At 49.9% G+C, this 21929-nt stretch overlaps 1 protein-coding gene across 7 annotated transcripts in view; it reads right to left on the bottom strand.

Moving 5' to 3' along the window:
• LOC105487633 (ribosomal protein S6 kinase A2) overlaps positions 1 to 21929 on the bottom strand; it is a 460596-nt gene that overhangs the window by 82819 nt on the left and 355848 nt on the right. For all 7 annotated transcript variants that reach the window (XM_071096223.1, XM_071096222.1, XM_071096225.1 and 4 more), the window contains 4 exons: positions 11027 to 11107; positions 9007 to 9086; positions 4346 to 4452; positions 685 to 722 (listed from right to left, as the gene is read on the bottom strand). In XM_071096223.1, coding sequence (XP_070952324.1) covers positions 685 to 722; positions 4346 to 4452; positions 9007 to 9086; positions 11027 to 11107 — 306 coding nt within the window. The remainder of the gene's footprint in view (positions 1 to 684; positions 723 to 4345; positions 4453 to 9006; positions 9087 to 11026; positions 11108 to 21929) is intronic.

Here is a 21929-nt window from a genome sequence, read left to right as displayed (position 1 = left end):
ACAGGTGGGCATCAGTGTCCTTCTGTGGGCTCTGCCCCCTTTCCAGGTGGGTGTGGCAGAGCCCTGCTCAGCGAAAGCAGGACCACGTGAGCTTGCCTTCGGGCAACAGGGAACTGATACAAATGGGGTGTCCTGAGATTAGAGGAGCTGTTTCCAGTTTGACTGAACTTGCCGGTGGCTTAGATAGAAACAGGGAGGGCACTCACGTGGCCACCACCACAGTCCAGGGAGTGAGGAGGAGGCAGGGACAGCATCAGTGAGGACAGCAGTGCAGGCCGCACTCCAGCGACACTCCACATGTCTGCCCTCAGGTTGGCACTGGGCATCAGCAAGACCCACATTGCAGGCCGCACTCCAGCGAGACACCAGATGTCTGCCCTAAGGTCAGCACTGGGCACTGGGGCTCCTGAACTAAACACCCAGCAATGCTAACGAGCCCAGCAAACAGAGCTTGGCGGGGGAGAGGGAAAAGAAGGGGCCACCGGGGAAGCTGCATGGTTCTGGACGTTACGAAGATGTACAATGCCATAACCAGTCTGTAGCTATAGAAAATTCTGCCAAATCAGAGACAAGCATCTGGCAAAGGGAAGGGTGGTCTAAATAAGAGGGCTTGGGCTTTGAGGTGGTCCCCAGTTACCAGGGCTGAGATGAAGCCACGGAGGCAGCCTGCCGTCTTTTACAAACCTGTGATCTTAATATGTCCCTCTTCATCCAGGAGGATGCTAAAAGAAAGGGAAAGAAAACAGATGATTTAGAAAGAGACCCAGCCTGCTGACGGGCACGCGGGGCTCAGAGGGGAGCTGCGGGGCAGCTGCGAGTGCACGTCTTCAGGGAGCCCTGATGAAGCTGGCCCAGGAGGTCCCCATGGCTTGTGCAGTGGGCTTTCCCATCGTGCCTCCCTTCTCCACAGCTCCCAGCTCAACAACGCATTTGGTGCCACACCTCCTGGACAAAGGGATGTGTGTTCTTGCAGCTGGGGGACTGCTGGCTTTAGACCTTCGTGGGTCCCCAGGGAAGGTCTGGGAGCCCTCCAGACTGCTGTGCACGAAGCACAGGTGGAGAGTGTCCTGGGACCGCCCTGGCCTGTGGAGACCCAGAGCCTCGCAGAAGGAATGTTTCTGCACTCGGGATGCCTTTGATGTCCAAAGACCCCCTTCTTCTCCCACGTATCCTCCCCTGATCCCAGCCCTGGCTCTTGAGACCTATCCCAGGTGAAGCCTGCACAAGCAGGGGCCATGGCACCAAGGAGCTTCAGGCTTCAGCAGGTACATCTTGGGATGAGACCTGCTCCCCGCTTGGCACCCCTGCGGGCCAGTGGGTCCCTGTCTTGTTCCCTGCCAAGCCCTTGTCACGCCACGTGCCTGATATGAGAGTTGCCTTTGCTCCTCCCAGGTATCCTGCCGTGGGGTGGACCCCGCATAGAGAATAGAGGCAGGGTCTGTAGAGGGCTGGGTGCAGGCATAAATCCCTTCTTCCCTGAACGTGAGGCTGGAGTCTGGGCTGTGATACCTTGACACCCCTGTGGCCCCAAACTTTCCCTATTTATGTATTTATTTGGCTGTAATTAAATCCTGTTCTTCCAGATGCTGGGAGGTACCAGCCTCGCCCTAAAGGGACCAGGAAGTGGGCTGGAAACAGGCAAGGCTTGGAGGATTAATCTGTGACACCTTTATAGAAACCTGTGAAAGGAAGGAGAGCCTGACTCGCTACAGCACAGCGGAGCCTGGAAGACATCATGCTCGACGAAATAAGCCCATCCCGAAACATCAGGTGTTATATGATTTTACAAATATAAAATGTATGGACCCTAGAGGAGTCGGAGTCACAGAGATGGAAAGTAGATGGTGGGTGCCGGGGGCTGGGGAGCTACTGTGCATACTGTGCAGGGGGCCAGAGCTTCAGTTCTGCAAGATGAAACAGTTCTGGAGATGGACAGCGGGGATGGTGGTCCAGCAATGGGAATGTGCTTAATGCCACTGAACTGGGCACTTAAACGTGGTTAAAACTGTAAAAGTCTTGTGTATTTTTCTACAATTAAAAAAAATCTGCCACGGAGTTAAAAAAAAAAACCTACTATTTTCTGGAAATGGGAAGGAAAAGTTACAGCATATCATTAAGATAACAATTTATAATGAACAAGGCAAATGTTTTCATATTTGCCTTTTGGGCATATTCAATCTTTGCCCAGAATTAAGCACCTTTCAAGATTAATTTTCTAATAATTCTAATTGAACAACACAACCTTTTCCTTCAAGTCTGCAATTAAATAAGGCTAGTTTTAGCTATAGGATCATGCTGACCTTCAGGAGTAACGAGAACCGGCACTCCGGGCCTGAGTAGATGCACGGGGTGTGCGTCTAACACACAGGCATCAACAGCCAGGGCCACGGGAGGAGCAGTGGCAACGTCCACACAGACTCACAACACAGACTCACAACACAGACTCACAACACAGGACTCCAACTTAGAGGGTAATTAACACGAGGTTAACTTCTGGGATGACCTTTGCAAGGACCCAAGGTGACAGGCCAGGCTCTGCAATCACCCCCCAGTGAGGGAGGGGTGAAAGGGGAGGCCCAGGGCTCGGCACCACGGGGTTCTTCTAGGTCAGACCCACTTTGAAATGGAAATCTGGCCTTGTGCTGCAGCTCTTGGGGGGAGACAGCAGCTGCTAGGAGGCTACTCTCTTCATGGGATTACTCCAGATAAAGTCTTTTATGATTCTACGTTGAGCATCCCTTATCTGAAATGTCTGAGACCAGTGTTTAGGATTTGGGGATTTTGGAATATTTACTTATATATAATGAGATATGTTGGAGATGGGCCACAAGTCTGAGCACAAAATTCATTTATGTTTCATATATGCCTTCTACACATCACCTGGAGCTAATTTACAGAATATTTTAAATAATTTTGTGTATGAAATCACGTTTGTGTTAAGTGCTTATGTGTGGAATTTTCCACTGGGGGGTGTCACATTGGGGCTCAAAAAGTTTTGGATTTTGGAGCATTTCAGATTTTGGACTTTCAGATGAGGGATGCTCCAGCTGTATTTACACACGTATTCAACTCACATGTGCAGCTGTGGCTTTCCACGGACTGGTGGTGAAGTCAGATCATCAAGCACATGGGCAAATGCATTTTACATCCTGTGGTGGATATGGGATGTGACCTGGTTTCTGGGTAAACCCAGCTGTTTCCCATAAATGACAGCTGCATCTGACAACACCAGCTTCAGAGCAGGGCTTGTCTTTTCTCAGTACCAGGCAGGTGACAGGGCAGGCATGTGGAGTAGCAGCTGAGACCTGTTTGCAGACCCCAGGGCCCCCTTGGTCTTAGCTCACAGGCTCGGGGCTGCCTGGTGGTACCCAAGGCTGGTCAGTCTCACCAGGCCACCAGGTGATGCCTCATCTAGGGGCGGCTGTGGGCCCTGGTCTGGGTGGGTGGCATTAATCAGCCCCTCAGGGCAGTGAAGAGTGAGTGAGATAATCAGCTACTTCACCTCAGGGATACTGCTGAGGTCAACTCAACCTAAAATACCATCCTCCAAATCTCGTCTTTCCTAAGTGGATCACTCCTAGTTATGTGTCGGGTCTACAAAGAAAATGTAAAAACAACAACAAGACAAGGAAAATGGGAACACTATTATTTTGGAGGGACTTTATTGTTCAAAAATTTAGAACAGATTAGCAAAATATCCTAGAAATCATAGCCTCATGGGTCACCATTGCCAAGGATACACAAATCTCAGTGGACTCTGGGCCTGGGAATTCTGGGGCCATTGTCTTTTAGATACGTTCTTGGGCGAGCTGATCTGACTGGGTACCTAGAGGTGGGGTCGACGCGTAACTGAGTAGAGGTTCATTGACCACATTCGGGGGGCTTCCTGAAGTAGATGAAAGGGCTTCCTGAATCTGGAGGACGGCGGGGAAGAGATGACAGAGGAGGAGAAACTGCCCTGGAGGTAGCCATGTTTGAGATGGTCCCCAGTGGCCAGATGAGCCTCACCCAGGAGAGAGGGCGGGAATGTGGGTCAGGGTGGTGGGCGTGCCCTTCTCCAGCTCTGGCTTCCTGTACATCACAGACACACACCTGAGCCTGGCCTCCCTCAGGCCTTATGAGCGTCAGGTGGGAACGGGCCTGGGCGTTTCCTATGCAAATCAGCAAGGCCACACCTCCACCCGATGGCTGAGCCAGTCCTGCCGGCACACGAGTCTACCCAGTCTGCTCGCTGATACGTCCTCATTTAGGAAGTAAATATCTAGCAGCGGCTACCAACACGGGCCAGCAAAAAACACGGAGCTGATGGGCGTGGGGAAGTCAGCCCTGGTTTTTTCTCACTTACTTCTCAGGCTTCAGATCTCTGTAGATGATCCCCAGGCCGTGGAGATGGTCTAAAGCCAAGGCCAGTTCAGCCAGGTAGAACTTGACATCCTCCTCTGTGAACATGACCTAGTAAGAAAAAAACAAACAAAAACATTTAACTTGTTTTATGGCTGGTGTGTTTTAAAGAACGCTGCCAGAGAGACGGAGAGTCCACACTGGGGTCAGTTTGCTCTGTGGAACGCTGTGGCCCCCCACAGTGGTTTTCTGACTCTTCTCATAGAAAAGTAAGTTCCCTCTGCAGTTCTAAGATCAGTGGATGGAGACGAGGGCTTCCTGCAAAGGTGACTCATGCCGCCTTGAGAGTGGGGTGCTGAGATTCAGCCTCTCCTCTCTATGTCCTTCTCGCCCCTGCAAGTCATTTGGCTCTGGAGTAGGTTTCTGGGTTTATGTTCCAATATGAGTGCTAATGATGTGAATTCATAACAAGTTTAACACAAGTAAGACTCTGTGAGGGCTTGATGAGGTGACTGAAAATGGGTCTCGAATCACTTTCCCCATGGATTATCTATCTCCACTCCTTGGGTTGATGCAAACTAGTAGCCTGCGTAACCTGCTGTCAACCCAAAGTGGGATTAGTTCTACCAAAGACCACCCACAGGTGGTGCAGAGTCGGCTATGGGTGCCCCAAGCCGAGGGGGCGGGACGGGGAGGGGTCTGGGTGTTGGGGTGGGCGGCCACATTCCAGGATCCCATGTGGCAGGGACAGCTCAGGGCTTGGAGGTGATCAGGCAGGGATGGCCTAAGTGTCCATGTGCTGGGGGCTCACTCAGGCCAGCCGAAATATGCATGAGGCCTCGGAGCCCAATAGACCCCAAAGCCATCGTCCCACAATGACTCATCCCCACCCTCGACTTGTTAGAATCAGCACATAGTTTTTGTAGACCCCCTTACAAGGAAGCCAAATCATGCCCACAAGCCATTTTCTATATTCGTCAGGAGAAATCAACATTATGGAGACTACAAGTCCGCATGATTACTGAATTATCAGCACACAGCCAGAAGGCTGCCCAGCAAGCACAAAACTAGGAGAAGGGTGGCCAGGGTGCCTGAATGGTGAGTGGCGTCAGGCTGATGGCTGGGCACACACTTCACACAGGAGGTTCTTCCACGGGGCTGGACATGCAGGCTCCACGTCCCGACAGTGGCCAGTGGGTGCCAGCCACCCGCCAGTCCCCTGAGTCCCTGTCCTCCTTTCCACGCTTGGCCAGCGCCTTTCCCGGATGTATGTTCCAGCCACCCGCCAGTCCCCTGAGTCCCTGTCCTCCGTTCCATGCTTGGCCAGCGCCTTTCCCGGATGGATGTTCCAGCCACCCGCCAGTCCCCTGAGTCCCTGTCCTCCTTTCCACACTTGGCCAGCGCCTTTCCCGGATGTATGTTCCAGCCACTCGCCAGCCCCCCGAGTCCCTGTCCTCCGTTCCACGCTTGGCCAGCGCCTTTCCCGGATGGATGTTCCAGCCACCTGCCAGCCCCCTGAGTCCCTGTCCTCCGTTCCACGCTTGGCCAGCGCCTTTCCCGGATGGATGTTCCAGCCACCTGCCAGTCCCCTGAGTCCCTGTCCTCCTTTCCACGCTTGGCCAGCGCCTTTCCCGGATGTATGTTCCAGCCACCCGCCAGCCCCCTGAGTCCCTGTCCTCCGTTCCACGCTTGGCCAGCGCCTTTCCCGGATGGATGTTTCTTTTCTAGGTTGGTTCACGTGCTCAGTGGACTGGCTGACAGCACATTCTGCTGGTGGCCTGGTTCTTTCCTCTGACTTGGCATATCCACATGTGGCCCACCATGGGTTGTGTGTACAATTTAGAGCTCAGAGGCAAACCTGCCTTTCCACTCCCCCAGCTCTTAGTGTAACCCCCAAGGACAAAAGCAGGACATTTCTCCATAGAAAGGAAACACCTCATGGTGTGAGTCCTGCAGGTTCACTGGCACAGTGACCGTCCCCGTAAGATGCTGGGCCCTGTACTTGCTGAATGAGGAACCAAGGAAAAGACATTCCGCAGGTTCCCACCAACTCCACGAATCTGTGGTGCCTGCCCTGGACAACTTTCCGCCTACTCTGAAATAAAGGCCCTCAGGGGAGACACATTCCCACGTGAGAGTTGCTGGGCTTTTCGCTGATTACTGTTGTCTTTTTGGTCAGGGCGCCCAACCACAGGCATGTCATAGCAGTTGCTGGACAAAACCAGACCCCAAATGGACTGACTCCCTGTGGATGAGAGGGGAGGGGACAAACCAACAGATGATACCACACGAGGAATGGGCAGATGCCAGGCTCCAGCATCTTTGGAAACGGGCGCACAGCAGGTGGCACAGGAAGGGGCCAAAGGGCTTCGTGTAGAGATTGGATCAGGTTCTCCCGGCCTAGTGTTTTTCCTCCGTGCACGGAGTCCCACAGATACGTGCACCACTGCCCGAGGGACTGATAGACGCAGAGGGACAGGGCAGCCATGGTCTCTGGGACCCTCTGGGCCCTCCTCACGAGCAGCTCTGCCTTGGTTTACTGTTCTTTTGGGGCTTTGTGCAAGACAGAGGGGTCTCCTGCTGAAAAGGGGGAAGGTGGGGAAAAGGGAGTGGGGGGCGTGAAGGCCACTGTTGCTGTGAAAGCACCTTGGCCACTCCTCCTTTGTGTAAGAGACAAACAAGCAGGATCGTCAGAATGGAAAGCCTGGCACTGGCACTGCCATGGGCGGAATATGCCTTTTGCCATACCATGAAGTGGGGTGCTTTTCATGTCAATCAGGGCCACGGGGCTCTTGGGATGCGGTGAAGTTGCATCCTGGAGAGTTCCCACCTAAGGCACTGGAGGTCAAGGAGAAGCCCTGGGGCGTGCAGTAAACAGCGCCAATGTGCGGCGGCTTAGCAATACCTCCCTCTTCCCAGGACGGAAAGTCAGACCCTGTGAGTCTTTCCCAGCCGCTCCTATCCACTGACCTGCGCCTTCCATCTGCTCTAGCCGAGAGGTCAACAGTGTGACTTATGGTACTGGAGCTGCAGGGGCACTGCTGGTGTCACCTGAGACGATTGCTAGGGCCACTTGTGCAGCTTCCTTAGAACCAGCCAGCAATGCACACAGCACACTAAACACACACACACACCCCCCACATCACACATAGCACACACCATACATACCACATACAGCATACACGCACACCAACACACATACACACAACCCTACACATGCACACAGCATGCCCAACACACACACACACCCCCATCACACATAGCACACGCCACACATACCACATACAGCATACACACACAGCTCATACATATACACACCCTACACAGGCACACAGGATGTCAAACACACACACACGCCCCATCACACAAAGCACATACCACATATAGCACACACACCCCCACACACATACAAACCCCACACATACACACATCCTACATATGCACACATGCACACAGCATACCACACACCCCACACATAGCATACCACACACACCAACCCCACACATGTACACAGCATGCCAAACACACCCCCCACATATACACATAGTACACACACCACACACAGCACACATCACACACACCACAAATCACACACCTGACGTATACACACAACACACATCACACACATACCACACACTTATCCCACATGACACATGCACAACCCAAACATGCACACACACTCATATTCATACACACCATGCACACACAACCCCACACACCATGCACACACCCCCACACACCACGCACACGCAAACACACACACCGCACACATGCACGCGCGCTCACACACCCCCCTGCAAACCCCACACATGCACACGCAGTCTCACCCACACACCCCCACATCACACATGCACACTTGCACACATACGTACACCCCTCCCACACACGCATTCTTGCACGCACTCACACATGCACCCCCCCCACACACACGCACTCTCGTACACACTCACACATGCACCCCCCACACACACACGCACTCTCGTACACACTCACACATGCACCCCCCACACACACACGCACTCTCGTACACACTCACACATGCACCCCACACACACATGCACTCTCATACACACTCACACATGCACCCCCCCCACACACACGCACTCTCGTACACCCTCACACATGCACCCCACACACACACGCACTCTCGCACGCACTCACACATGCACCCCCCACACACACACGCACTCTCGTACACACTCACATGCACCCCCCACACACACACGCACTCTCGTACACACTCACACATGCACCCCACACACACATGCACTCTCATACACACTCACACATGCACCCCCCCCACACACGCACTCTCGTACACCCTCACACATGCACCCCACACACACACGCACTCTCGCACGCACTCACACATGCACCCCCCCCACACACACACACTCTCGTACACACTCACATGCACCCCCCACACACACACGCACTCTCGTACACACTCACACATGCACCCCACACACACATGCACTCTCATACACACTCACACATGCACCCCCCCCACACACACGCACTCTCGTACACACTCACACATGCACCCCACACACACACGCACTCTCGCACGTGCTCATCTCCTCTCAGTGCTCTCCACCCCTCCTTCCCTCTAGTCCTAGACGGAAGCTCCTGCCCACCCTCCTGTGTAATGTGGCGGCTGCTCACCTCTTTGGAGAGCCGGGTGAAGAGGTCCCCTCCCCGCAGGAAGTCCAGGATCAGGTAGAGCTTTCCTTCGGTCTGAAAGGCTGTGGGGGAGAGAGACCCGCATTTTGGCAGGTTGTCGAATGTCCTGTGGCTCTGGCTTCTCCCTGCTCAAGGTGCCGCTTACTCCGGGAGGCTGAGCCACTTGAGAAATGGCAGGACCCCGCATCCAGCAGAGGGGGTCTGACACTGTGAGGGCTGCCCCTCTCTCACTGTTTTAGGGGGTCTTGAGATTTTTTTCATCTTTTTTCTCCCCTCCTTCCCTTTTTCAATTGCAAAGGAATTGAAAGATACACGGGGAGAAAGATGTGCATATTCAAGCTGTTGTCGTTGCTGGCTTTCGTCGTAATGCATTAGTGAGCAGCCTGAAGGTGGCTCTGCTTCGGAGGACGTGTCCTTTCTGCCCTATGGAAGTGCCTTCTTCCTACAGAACTCCACTCTGGTACCAGGGAACCCCCTGCCTTCCTTTCTCGGCAGTTCTGGTGACGGGTCGGCCCAGTTATTTGTACATCAAGACAATGGGGCTCACGTCCGAGGTCTGGTCACTGTGAGCTGCAACTGCAGACTTTCTGTTTCAGGCCACAGGCAGGCTACACAGCTCCTGCCCACCCTCAGCAAGGACCTGCCTCTGTTGAGAGGGCGCATGAGCACGGGAGGGTCTAGAGAAGCCCGTCACCATTGCTGCTGTGACGATGGCTGCTGCGGCAGCACTGGTGAGGCACCGCGTGGTGTCTATTTTATCTACATAGGAGGTGTGGCTGGAAGGGATCCCAATATCCCTGCATACTAGAAAACGTTTTATTTTCTAAAAGTAAATGCAAGAAACATCATAAATGTGGGGGTTTTGGAAACATAGCCTCTAGCTAGAAAGCCCTCTGCCAGAACTGTGTAAACTGAGTGCGCATTAAATGCTTCATCCTGGGCTTGATAGGCAAGTGGAGACGCTGGGTCACCACCGAGGTGATGTGGAGGTCTGTTTAAAGCTCTTTGTAGGACACTCAGTTCTTAAATTTCTTCAGAAAACACGCTAGCAAGTAACATAAATGACCTGTGGGATGGGACGTGACACCAGCCGCTGGGCAGCAGTGGAGAGGACAGAGTTTTGGAAAGCCAGCCTCTGCGACCTCCTCTGCCAGGAGGCAGAGGTTTGCAACTGCACTGTCCATGGCCCAGAAGGAACAGCAGGGTATGCCCAGCTTCTGCAGGCCTCCTTCATCCTGTCCTCAGATTCACGCAAATCTCACTAACACCTCCCCGACACACCACCTTGTCCTTTGCAACCAAGAACAAACTACTGGTTTTATTGTTGTTCCCTTCTGTGCTTAGCTCATCTGGATTATTAGGTGGGAAAGTTTAATGCAGTAAGCCATGAGTCTGCAGCCACCATCTCATCCCATCTTTTTTTAATTTGAAGATTTCACTTACTGCTTCTCTACTGGGATAAAAAGGCAGACAGCAAATGAAGAGAAGTTGTGTGGCAAAGCAGCTGTGTGGCCTTTGGTTAATTATTTGAGCCTCGAAACATGAAAATAATAAGCTACCTTGAATGGAAGTTTTGAGGGGTCAATGAGCTACTATCTTTAAACATGATATTCATTTGAAATGAAGAAGGTGTTACCATTTCTGGTTTAAAGAAATTATTGGGTCATAGAGCTTTTTATTCTAAAACAACACAAAAATAAGTCACAGATTCACCCCAATCTAGGTTGAGATTATCAATGGTATGGTAACGATTTAATAATGGATATCCCATCAAAATCAGATCTTTGAGATGAAAACAGGGCTTCCTGCTCTTTCAAAGAAAATAAATACAGAAGAGACTAAGCGATCAGGATAGAAGGCACCTTCATCCCCAGGCAGGGCAGGACTCCATGGTATGGGAAAGATTGTCTTCTTTCTGATCTGTTATTTCTTTTTCAATTTTCTTTGATCTGCAGAAGGTTGCCCTGGGTCCTCTCTAAAGTGTCATTTTGACTCTACTTACCGTAATGGAGCTTCACAATGAAGGGGTGATTCACCTCTGCCAGGATGTCTCTCTCCATCTTCGATCTCACTCGGTCCCGAACTGCAGAGCAGAAACATAGAGGCTTTCATGAGGCAGGAAATAAGAGTTCTGAGGAACACCGAACACGAAATATTAGATCGAATTCCTGCCAACTTTTCATTAAAACATTTCAAACACATACAAAACTTGAAAAAGTTGGCCAGGCGCGGTGGCTCAAGCCTGTAATCCCAGCACTTTGGGAGGCCGACACGGGAGGATCACGAGGTCAGGAGATGGAGACCATCCTGGCTAACACGGTGAAACCCCGACTCTATTAAAAATACAAAAAACTAGCCGGGCGCGGTGGCGGCGCCTGTAGTCCCAGCTACTCGGGAGGCTGAGGCAGGAGAATGGCGTAAACCCAGAAGGCGGAGCTTGCAGTGAGCTGAGATCCGGCCACTGCACTCCAGCCTGGGCGACAGAGCGAGACTCCGTCTCAAAAAAAAAAAAAAAAAGTTGTACAATAATCCTAGATTTAACAACTGCTTACATTTTAATATATTTGCTTTCTCTCTCTCAAACTATATTATATATATATATATACACACACATATATACATATATATACACACACACATATATACACACACATATATATACACACACACACACATATATATATAAAACGCATCTCTAGCTCTCCAAAAAATTAAAAATAAACTGTAGGCAGCACGACATGTTACTCTGAGGTGCATGTGCAGGTGTCTCCTAAGAATAGGGACAGTCTCTTAGCATAACTCTAACACCTACTGTCACACATAGGAAAACCAGCAATCACTCCATGATACATCTAACATCCAATCTATATTCAGTCCTCCCCTCCACGGCGTTTTCCCGACCTAGGTATCCAATTCAATTATACTGGTTGTTAAATGTCTTTGTTTTGCTCCTAGAAGACAATGGTCCCACACTTATTTCCCTCGCCCTGTATTTTTTCATGGACTTTTTGGGAAGTCCAGGTCAGTTTTTGTCTGTAGAATGTTCCACATTCTGGGTTCGTCTGATCATTGCTCAATTGCTTTCTATAACGCTTGTATTTCTTGTAAACTGGAGGCGTGATAAGATTGGGGATAAACATTTTTGGTCACCAGGTGATGCCTGTACTTTAGCCTCCTCAGATCAGGGGTGCCTGCTGGGCTCGCCCTCTCTGTGATGCTAAACGTGACGGGTGGTTGAGGTGGCAGGTCACCATCTCTCCATGGAAAAGGTCTTTATGTCCCTTTGTAAGTAACAAGCATCTGTGGGCTGATACCTGGCATGGAGTGATCTGTGGGTTCCCTAGCAATCCTTCATCCAATGGTGTTAGCATACATATGTGATCCCTGCCTGAATCATTCAGGGCTACAGAACAGCCATGTTCACACATTTCTGATGGAACTGGAAATCAAGAGGAAGATTCCTTCTCTCCCTCTCCATGAAGATAACCGTGGACCATGTACTTTCTGTTGAATTTAGTGTGTTACAACAGTTAAATATTCTTCTTAGTGCTCACACTATCTCAAGTCTGGCCATCTGGGAATACAGATGTAATTAGTTTTGATGCAAAAACAAATGAACAAACAAACAAAGAGCACCACTTGAGTAAGAATAGCTTTAGTATTCCCCTGAGCAAGCTGCTATACCCAGGGCACTATCCGGGACCTCACACAGCCCCGTGAGTGACGGGAGAAAATTTCTTCAAACATTTCTATTGGGACAAATATGGTAAGTGTTGTATCATGGGTCAGGTATTTAAATTTATCCATATTTAGGACTTGTGATACACACACTGCTAAAGTTTTATTTAAGAAATTCTTGGCCGGGCACAGTGGCTCACACCTGTAATCCCAGCACTTTGGGAGGCCGAAACAGGTGGATCGCCAGGTCAGGAGATCAAGACCATCCTGGTTAACACAGTGAAACCCCATCTCTACTAAAAATACAAAAAAAAAATTAGCCGGGCGTGGTGGCGGGCGCCTGTAGTCCCAGCTACTAGGGAGGCTGAGGCAGGAGAATGGCGTGAACCCGGGAGGCGGAGCTTGCAGTGAGCTGAGATCGCGCCACTGCACTCCAGCCTCGGGGACAGAGCAAGACTCCGTCTCAAAAAAAAAAAAGAGAAATTTTTCACCAAGAATGCTACAATAATAAGAAGAAAATAGAAAATAACAAACTGGGAGAATGTGGAGAACTTGAACCATTGTGCATAGCTGATGACAGTGTAAAATGGCACAGTCACTGTGGAAAATAGTGTGGTAGTTCCTCACAAAGAAGCAGAATTACCGTGTGACCCAGCAATTCTGCTCAGAGGATACACATCCAAAAAAACTGAAAGCATGGATTTGAACAGGTTCATCTACCCATGTTCGTGGCAGCATTATTTACAACAGACAAAGGAGGAATCAACCCAAGTGTCCATCAACAGATGAACAAAATGTGATGCTGTAGTAAACACACACACACACACACACACACACACACACAATGGGATATTATTCAGCTCTAAAAAAGGGTAAAATTCTAACACACAATATGAATGAAACTTCAGGACATTATACTAAGTGAAATAAGCCAGACACAAGAAGACAACTATTGTATGATCCCACTATAAGAGCTACCCAGAGTAGTCAGATTCAGAGAGACAGAAAGCAGAATCGTGGTGAACAAGAGCTGGAAGAGGGAGAATGGGAAGTCACTGTTTCCATTTGGGATGATAAAAAGGTTTTGGGTGTAATATTGGTAAGGACAACATTGTGAATGTATTCATGTCACTGAACTGTTCACTTACAAGTGGTTAAAGTGATCAATATTATGTTATATAGGTCTTACCACAGTTATAAAGAGAAAGTCCTTCCTCATTCCTGGGTCCCTGAGCTTCACTGTCTCAACTCCTGGTTTTAACGCTCACACCTAGGATTCAGGCTCTCTGAAGTCTGCCTTTGTCTTTGGTGCTGGGACAGTTTTGCTTTCCCGTTTGGTCTGTAATAGTGTCTCCGGGGGCCGGGTGGTGACCGTGGTGTCTGGCCCTGCACTCCAGCTCACTGTCAGCATCACTGTGTCCTACTCTTGACTTCAGTTTCCTCATATGCTAACCAGATGAGACAGCTCCCACCTCCTGGGGCTGCCTGAGAAACCTGTGAGGTGATGTGTGTGCCACAACAACACGGGGCCAGCCCACACTGTGCTGCCTCAGGTGTCATTGCAGTGACACCTGTATTATATGCTCAGATCCTCGTTTGTTTTCTTTTTCTTTTTTTCTGATCTCTCCTTGCTGTTCCACTGCTCTGCCCATCCCTCTTCTAACCCCAGACCCTTGTCATCACAGTGGTCCTGTGACATTCCTTAGAGCAGGGGTGTCGAATCTTTTGACTTCCCTGGGCCACACCAGAAGAACTGTCTTGAGCCACACATAAAATACACTAACACTAGCAATAGCTGATGACCTTTAAAACATCACCAAAAATCTCATCATCTTTTAAGAAAGTTTACAAATTTGTGTTGGGCTGCATTAAAAGCTATCCTGGGCCCCACGTAGCCCACAAGCTGTGGGTTGGACAAGCTTGCCTTACAGTCTAGACGGGCATCGAGTAGGCACACAGCAGGTGGTGCTGTGGGCAGAGCTGGGGGATACTAGCGTCTCCCCTGAACCTCAGTACCTCCTTCCCCAGTGGTCCTTGCAGTTCCTAATCCCTGGAGACCAAAACACCAAGGTGGAGGGTGCGGGAACGACTTCTTATCACTTACGCCCAAGGGGACACGGGGGGTCCTCCTTCCGCCTCAACTAACGGAATCAGGATTTTATTGCTTAAAAGACCTTGGGGAGCATGCAGTTCAACGCCATGTTCTTACAGAAGAGGAAACAGGCTCACTGCAGTAAAAAGCATTGCTCAAAGTTAGATAGCTCCTGGTGGCCTGGAGGAAGCAGACCCCTGCCTGCCCCCCTCCACTGGGTGAAGGCCTGGTGTAGGTCCCAGCCAGCGTGTGTGCACTGTCCTCCTGGACACAGGGGCAGCATGGACTGCGGCACAGGAGACAAACTGCTGGGGAGGCAAGAGGGGAAGCAAACAACCTGGGCTGAAGGAGATTTAATGAGAGGGGCCATGAATGGAAACCACTACCCCAGTTGTTAAAGCGGAGGACTGTGTTCAGAAGCCAGGAGAGCACAGAACACTTTCACAGAATACAATTTTGTACCCCTGGCTGTGATTTTCTCTCTAGAGTAATGACCCCGGAGTTTAGAGATTCTTTTCTTCCTCTCTGATTGTAGTCATTGTGTGCAAACCTTTTTGGAAGGCTCTCCTACGGAATTTAGTCTTGCACCCGCTCCTGTTTATCATTTGTGAGTTTATGTCTTAGTGATCTGGATTCTGCGTGCTGGTCAGGGTAGTTTTCTTCTCTATGTAGGTAAACTGGAAAATAGGCCATAGGATCACGGATGTCGGGGAGATGTGGGAGCAAAGGTAGGCTCAGTCTTCCTAGCCCTTTTGCAAATCAGACAGCTGAATGGTGAGGTCACAATTCTTGCCACTTGGCCTCAAATTCTTTCCTCTCCCACCTCTTCTCCTGGGCCCACTCCTTTCCCATCACTGCTTCTCAGTCTCCTTTGTGCTGGGCATTTGGAATGTGAAGAGGCAGGCTCTGCCCTCCAGGAAGTGAGAGCCCTGTGGGGAGACACTCTGCGGCGATGGCAGCAAGGGGCCACCAGAGGGTGACCAGCCCCACCCCTTGTGTGCTGGGGGAGCTGTGCATGCTGGGGGAACTGGAAACGGCCCGGGAGGTTTTCACAGAGGAGGAGCTAAGCCTAAAGGGGACCCGGGAGCCTCCAGGTGCTCAGGCAGGAGGATACAGGCCAAGGGATGGTCCTGAAGGGTGGCAGCTGGGGCACCCTCAGGGATGCAGGTGGGATGGCGCACAGAGCTGCAGCGCCACACTGATGAGGCCTGTGGGCAGGGACGTGGGAGCCTGCAGAGCCGAGAGACCTTGGAGAGGACTTTCACACAGCACATGTTCAGGGCCTCTAGATTTAAGAGGTCATGTGGAGGATGCAATAGCAACAGGGCCGGAATGGGCAATGTGGCTAGAATGGGGCAAAGGGATCCTGCTATCCAGCCCTGCAGAGGGACAGGTCTGGCCTGGAGGAGGGAGAACTGAGACCTCACGACCTCTCAGCTGCTGGGAATAAAAAGGAGAGAGCTGCATCATCCTAGCCCTCTGCATGGGTGACTGGTGGAGAAATTAGCCAGGAGAGAAGTCAGGTGGTGGGCAGGGAGAGAACAGGCCACCTGCACTCTTGGCCCGTTGAGTGCTGAGGACATGCAGGGCTCAGGAAAAGACTTGGTTTGGAGCTTTGCTGGAAATAACAGATGCAAACACCCACCCCAAGGCAGCAGCCCACGGTGCCCGAGGACCACTGGAGGATATGGAGGATGAGAGGAGGACTGTGGTGAGGACCTCGGTGAGGGTATTGTTGTTCTGAAGGAGGAGGGAGAGAGGATGTACCATGATGTGGTCCGCAATAGGAAGACCCAGAGGAGACAGAGAGAGAAATCAGGAAATGTGAAAGAAGTGTTTGGTGGCAGCAGATGCTCAAGACAGTCCACCAGGTGGGGACTGCAGGAGGCCACTGGTGGAGTCGTGTGACTCACGGCCGATTCATTGGGGACAATGCGATGAGGACACTGCTCATCCCAGGGGAGAGGCCGGCAGCTGGGTCTGTGTAACCCCTTGATGTGACTTTTAGAAGCTTTGATATACTTTTTTATTAAAACATTTTATCCATTCATTCCTGAAAAAATAGTTCCTGATGTAGATAAAAATAAGAGAGCTTGTTTTATTAAACACGGCTGCAGTTATGCACCGGAGAGGACACTCTGAAGGGCAAAACCTCACACGAGCATCGGCATGACGTCATTAGATGCTCCCAACAGCCTCTGGAGATTGCCGGATGGAGCTCTTGTATCTACTACCCTGGCTCTGCGGCAGAGGAGAATGAATGTATGGAGGAAAAGCAAAACGATTCACAAGGAAGATGTTACAAAGAACGTCTCTGTGAAAGGAAAATAAATCCTGGGGCCCCCACATCACTAAGCTAAAGGGAAAAGTCAAGCTGGGAGCTGCTTGGGGCCAGCCCGCCTCCCATCCTATTCAGTCACCCCTCTGCTCACTGAGATCAGTGCAGATCTGATTGTCTCCTTTGGAGAGGCTCGTCAGAAACTCAGAAGAATGTGATCATTTGTCTCTTATCTACCTTTGACCCGGAAGCCCCACCCCGCTGAAGACCGGAGAGTCTTCCCACCTTTGCTTCCAGTTGTCCAACCTTTCCAGACTGAACCAGTGTTCATATGTATGTTGATTGATGTCCTATGTCTCCCTAAAATGTACAAAACCAAATGGTCCTCTGACCACCTTGGGCACATGTTGTCAGGACCTCCTGAGGCCGTCACAGGTGCATGTCCTCAACCTTGGCATAAACTTTCTAAATTAACTGAGACCTGTCTGAGATTTTGGGGGTTCACATCTCCATTGCCCACCTCTCCCCAGTTATAGCCTCCAATAGCTACAGCCAGTGTGAGCACCAAAGAGTTTCCGGGAGTTAATGAAAGCAAACCTGGAATCTATTCACTCACCACAAAGACCCCAAAGGCAGAAAGGATATAGTGGAATCAGAAAGATTTCTCTCAAAGTAAAAGCAAAGGCCTGGGCAGAAGACACAGGGCTCATGAACACAGGCGGGCTCTGCAGGAAGCCGGGGGTGGGGAGGGCGGGAGTGACCACACACAGTGGGAGGGGTGGGGAGGCCGCCCCTTCCAGGATGATTAAACAATAAGCCTCTCTCTCTCTGAGCTGCCTGCTGGCATCAAACAAAGTTAAACTCAATAAGGAAAATTTCTCTGTCACACATCACACAGCCAATGGGGCTGCCATTGAGGACCCATGGGCTTTACCACGCCCTAGACTCAAAATGCTTCCACACAGGGAAAACCTCATGAGATGCATGTGGCCAGGCTTCCAATGCTGTGCCCTTTGTCTCAGCAGAGCAGGCCCAGGCTTGGCAGCGCCCGAGGGAGGGCAGGCCATCCGTCACCCCAACGTGCCTCCTCTTCTGGGTGAAGTCCCTGTTCCACCTGCCAGGCCCTGCATGCTCTGAAGCTGAGACCTGGTGAAGCAGCGTGGCAGAGAAAAGGGGGGTTCCTACTCCATCTTGCCATCTCCTTGCAAAGCTTGGTCTTTGACTCTGGGTAAGAGCATCTAAAAGTCCTCTAAACAGGACCGCTGTTATTGAATTCACATCCATTTGGAATGAAGAACATTGTTTAGCCACATATCTGACTTTATAGCATTGGTAAGTCTGGTGAAAAATTAGAGAAAGATAGATGTCTTATATTCAAATTTGGAAGGGACTATCTAGTTACAGTAAAAAAAAAAACAAAAAACAAACAAAAAACAAAACAAGGTCTCCTCCCTATATCTTACACTAAAATAAATCCCAGCTCTATTAAAGAATTACTTTAAAAACAAAACAAAACAAAAACAAAGTTGGCCAGGCACGGTGGCTCACACCTGTAAGTCTAGCACTTTGGGAGGCTGAGGTGGGTGGATTGCTTGAGCTCAAGAGTTGGAGACAAGCCTGAGTGTTGGGAACAGGCCCCCAAATCTGGCCATAAACTGGCCCCAAAACTGGCCATAAACAAAATCTCTGCAGCACTGTGACATGCTCGTGATGGCCTTGACACCATGGCCTACCCAGGGTGGAAAACCGCTTAACGCATTCTTAAACCACAAACAACAGCATGAGCGATCTGTGCCATAAGGACATGTTCATGGTGCCGGTAACTAGCCAGAGCCATCCCTTTATTTTGGCCCATCCCTTTGTTTCCCATAAGGAATACTTTTAGTAAATCTTATGACTGGCTTGCTGTCAATAAATATGCGGGTAAATCTCTGTTCAAGGTTCTCAGCTCTGAAGGCTATGAGACCCCCTGACTTGCCACTCCACACGCTATATTTCTGTGTGTGTGTCATTAATTCGTCTAGCGCCACTGGGTTAGGGTCTCCACAACCGAGCTGGTCTCGGCACCTGAGCAACACGGTAAAACGCTGTCTCTACTAAAAATACAAAAAATTAGCCAGGAGTGGTGGCGTGCACCTACAGCCCTAGCTCTTGGAAAGCTGAGGTGGGAGAATCTCTTGAGCCTGGCAAGTTGAGGTAGGGTGATGGGAGTAAAACACTGCCTCAAAAAAAAAAAAAAAAAGCAAAAACAAACTACAATAAAGGTGAACACTTATCTGGTATCCGGATGGGAATCTTTTTTTTTGTTTTTTAAATATAAGCAATGGAAGAAATAACACAGAAAAGATAGACAGATTGAGTTACAAAATATTTACAAATTGGCCATCCAAAAAGATTATAAAATTAAAAGGCAAACAAAAAATATGGTTATCTTAAACAAGCAGAAAAAAAGGTCAAAAGCCAAAATAAATACAATACCCAATACTATCATTATGCTTATAATAATAAAGAAATGGAGAATTTAGCCCTGACAGTGAACAGGACATATTCCAGATTAAACACATCAGTGCAGGGAAGACGTTTTTGTAAGAATGTTCTGTACGGTTGACACCCCGGGCACAATGTGGCCTAACACAAGTATATGTTGGCTTTAGGGTGCCAGAAAACAGGAAAAGGATGTGTCCCCTCCAGGGCAGGGCTGTATTACTGCTGACGACACGGTGTAACTGACCAATGCCTAGTTTCCATATATGAATGCAAGGACAAACTAAACAAGATGTCAAGGGACAAGGACAGTCATTACACCAAGCAATGCCCTCAGCATATGAAATACTATGACTGGAAATGGCTCTTCAAGACTGGGGAAGATGCTCAGGTCTGTGCAAATTCTAGCTTTGCTGGGCACAGCTGCAATCCACTGACCTCACCATTGCCCACCCTAGGAGGTGTTGGTTATTCATGGCCCATAGCCAGGGATGGAATGAAAGGGCTGGAACCATGGATCTGCCAACTGACAGCCATGGAGTGATTCTTCCACTAAGAAACAGACAGTGAAAGCAAATGTTTCATTTTCTGATGCTGAGTACGTTCAAGCCGCCTCTTTGACAGCCAGGGAGTCCAAGGAGCTTTCATTTCTAAGATCTAGACACACAAAAAAGAAAACCAAGTGAAGAGGTTTCTTTGGACATGTCAGCAACAATTTTCTGTTGGGTAGTTCTAGACTAGTGGAGACTCTGGAGCCAAGCCATTTGGGCCAGGCCAGAGCCTCTCTGTGATGTTTATTCTCTGGTACTTAACAGGTTAGTCTGAAGTTGACTGGGGCTTGCTACTATAGATGTGAAAAGAATAAATATTCTAGGCTATCTTGAGATTCACTAATAAATGGTAGGTACTGGGGATAAGTTAAAATTTCATCGTCCTGGCCGGGCGCGGTGGCTCAAGCCTGTAATCCCAGCACTTTGGGAGGCCGAGATGGGCGGATCACGAGGTCAGGAGATCGGGACCATCCTGGCTAACACGGTGAAACCCCACCTCTATTAAAAAATACAAAAAACTAGCCGGGCGAGGTGGCGGGCGCCTGTAGTCCCAGCTACTCGGGAGGCTGAGGCAGGAGAATGGCGTGAACCCAGGAGGCGGAGCTTGCAGTGAGCTGAGATCCGGCCACTGCACTCCAGCCTGGGCAACAGAGCGAGACTCCGTCTCAGGGAAAAAAAAAAAAAAAAAATTTCATTGTTCTTCAAGTCAGCCCTCTATTTGTGGCCAACCTGCCGTATTTCAGGTTTGGGTGATGTGGTTTCCATGGTTTACTTTGCTCTCTTCAGCAACCTGTGCCTACTGGTACCAGCTCTAACTGCCATGTGCTCTTCACCTGTCACGGCCCCAAGACAATCCCTGGGGCTGAGATGGTTGTGGAGACACCAACAGGTTCACCCTACTGTGAAGGGCATGGTTTCCTTCCCAGGAAAACATGGGAGGAAGCACTTTGTGAGATTATCCTGGCAGGCATAGGATATATGATACACAACTAGAGCTACTTTCTGGAACCCCTCTTCAAGGTGCCTTTTTTCAGGCAGCAATGCCTGTGTTTGTGTTTCTGATTTTTAAATGATCTCCACCAATAGACATTATATGTATGTCACATTATATAGCATATTGTGGTGGTTAGTTTTAGTGTCAACTTGACTGGGCTAAGAGATGCCCAGAGACCCCGTGAAACGTGATTTCTGGGTGTGTCTGTGAGGGCATTTCTGGAAGATATCAGCATTTGAATTGGTGGACTGAGTAAAGATCACCCTCCCCTATATGGGCAGGCACCATCCAGTCTACTGAGGGCCTGAAGAGAACAAAAAAGCAGTGGGAGAGGAATCTGCTCCCTGTTGAACTGGGACATTCATGTTTTCCAGCCCTTGGACATCAATGCCTGGTTCTTGGGCTGAGACTTAAACCATTGTTCTCCTCTCCCCCCACCAAGTTCTCAGGACTTCAAATTCAGACTGGAGCTTACACCACCAGCTCTCCTGGTTCTCAGGACTTCGAATTCAGACTGGAACTTATACCACCAGCTCTCCTGGTTCTCAGGACTTCGAATTCAGACTGGAACTTACACCACCAGCTCTCCTGGTTCTCAGGCCTTTGGATTTGAACTGAATGACACCCCAGCCTTCCTGGTTCTCCAGCTTGCAGACAGAAGCCCCTGGGGCTTCTGGGCCTTCATACCCATGTGAGCTGATTCCTGCAATAAATCTCCCACTAAGAAATGTATATCCATCCTGTTGGTTCTGTTACTCTGGAAAACCCTGAATAATACAGAATTTGGTACCCAGAAGTAGGATGCTGCTATAATAAAACCTAAGAATG

Source organism: Macaca nemestrina, chromosome 5, assembly GCF_043159975.1.
Source record: "Macaca nemestrina isolate mMacNem1 chromosome 5, mMacNem.hap1, whole genome shotgun sequence".
Classification (NCBI taxonomy): Eukaryota; Metazoa; Chordata; class Mammalia; order Primates; family Cercopithecidae; genus Macaca; species Macaca nemestrina.
The sequence above is the reverse complement of the archived record's forward strand: the minus strand, read 5'-3'. Positions and strand labels throughout refer to the sequence as shown.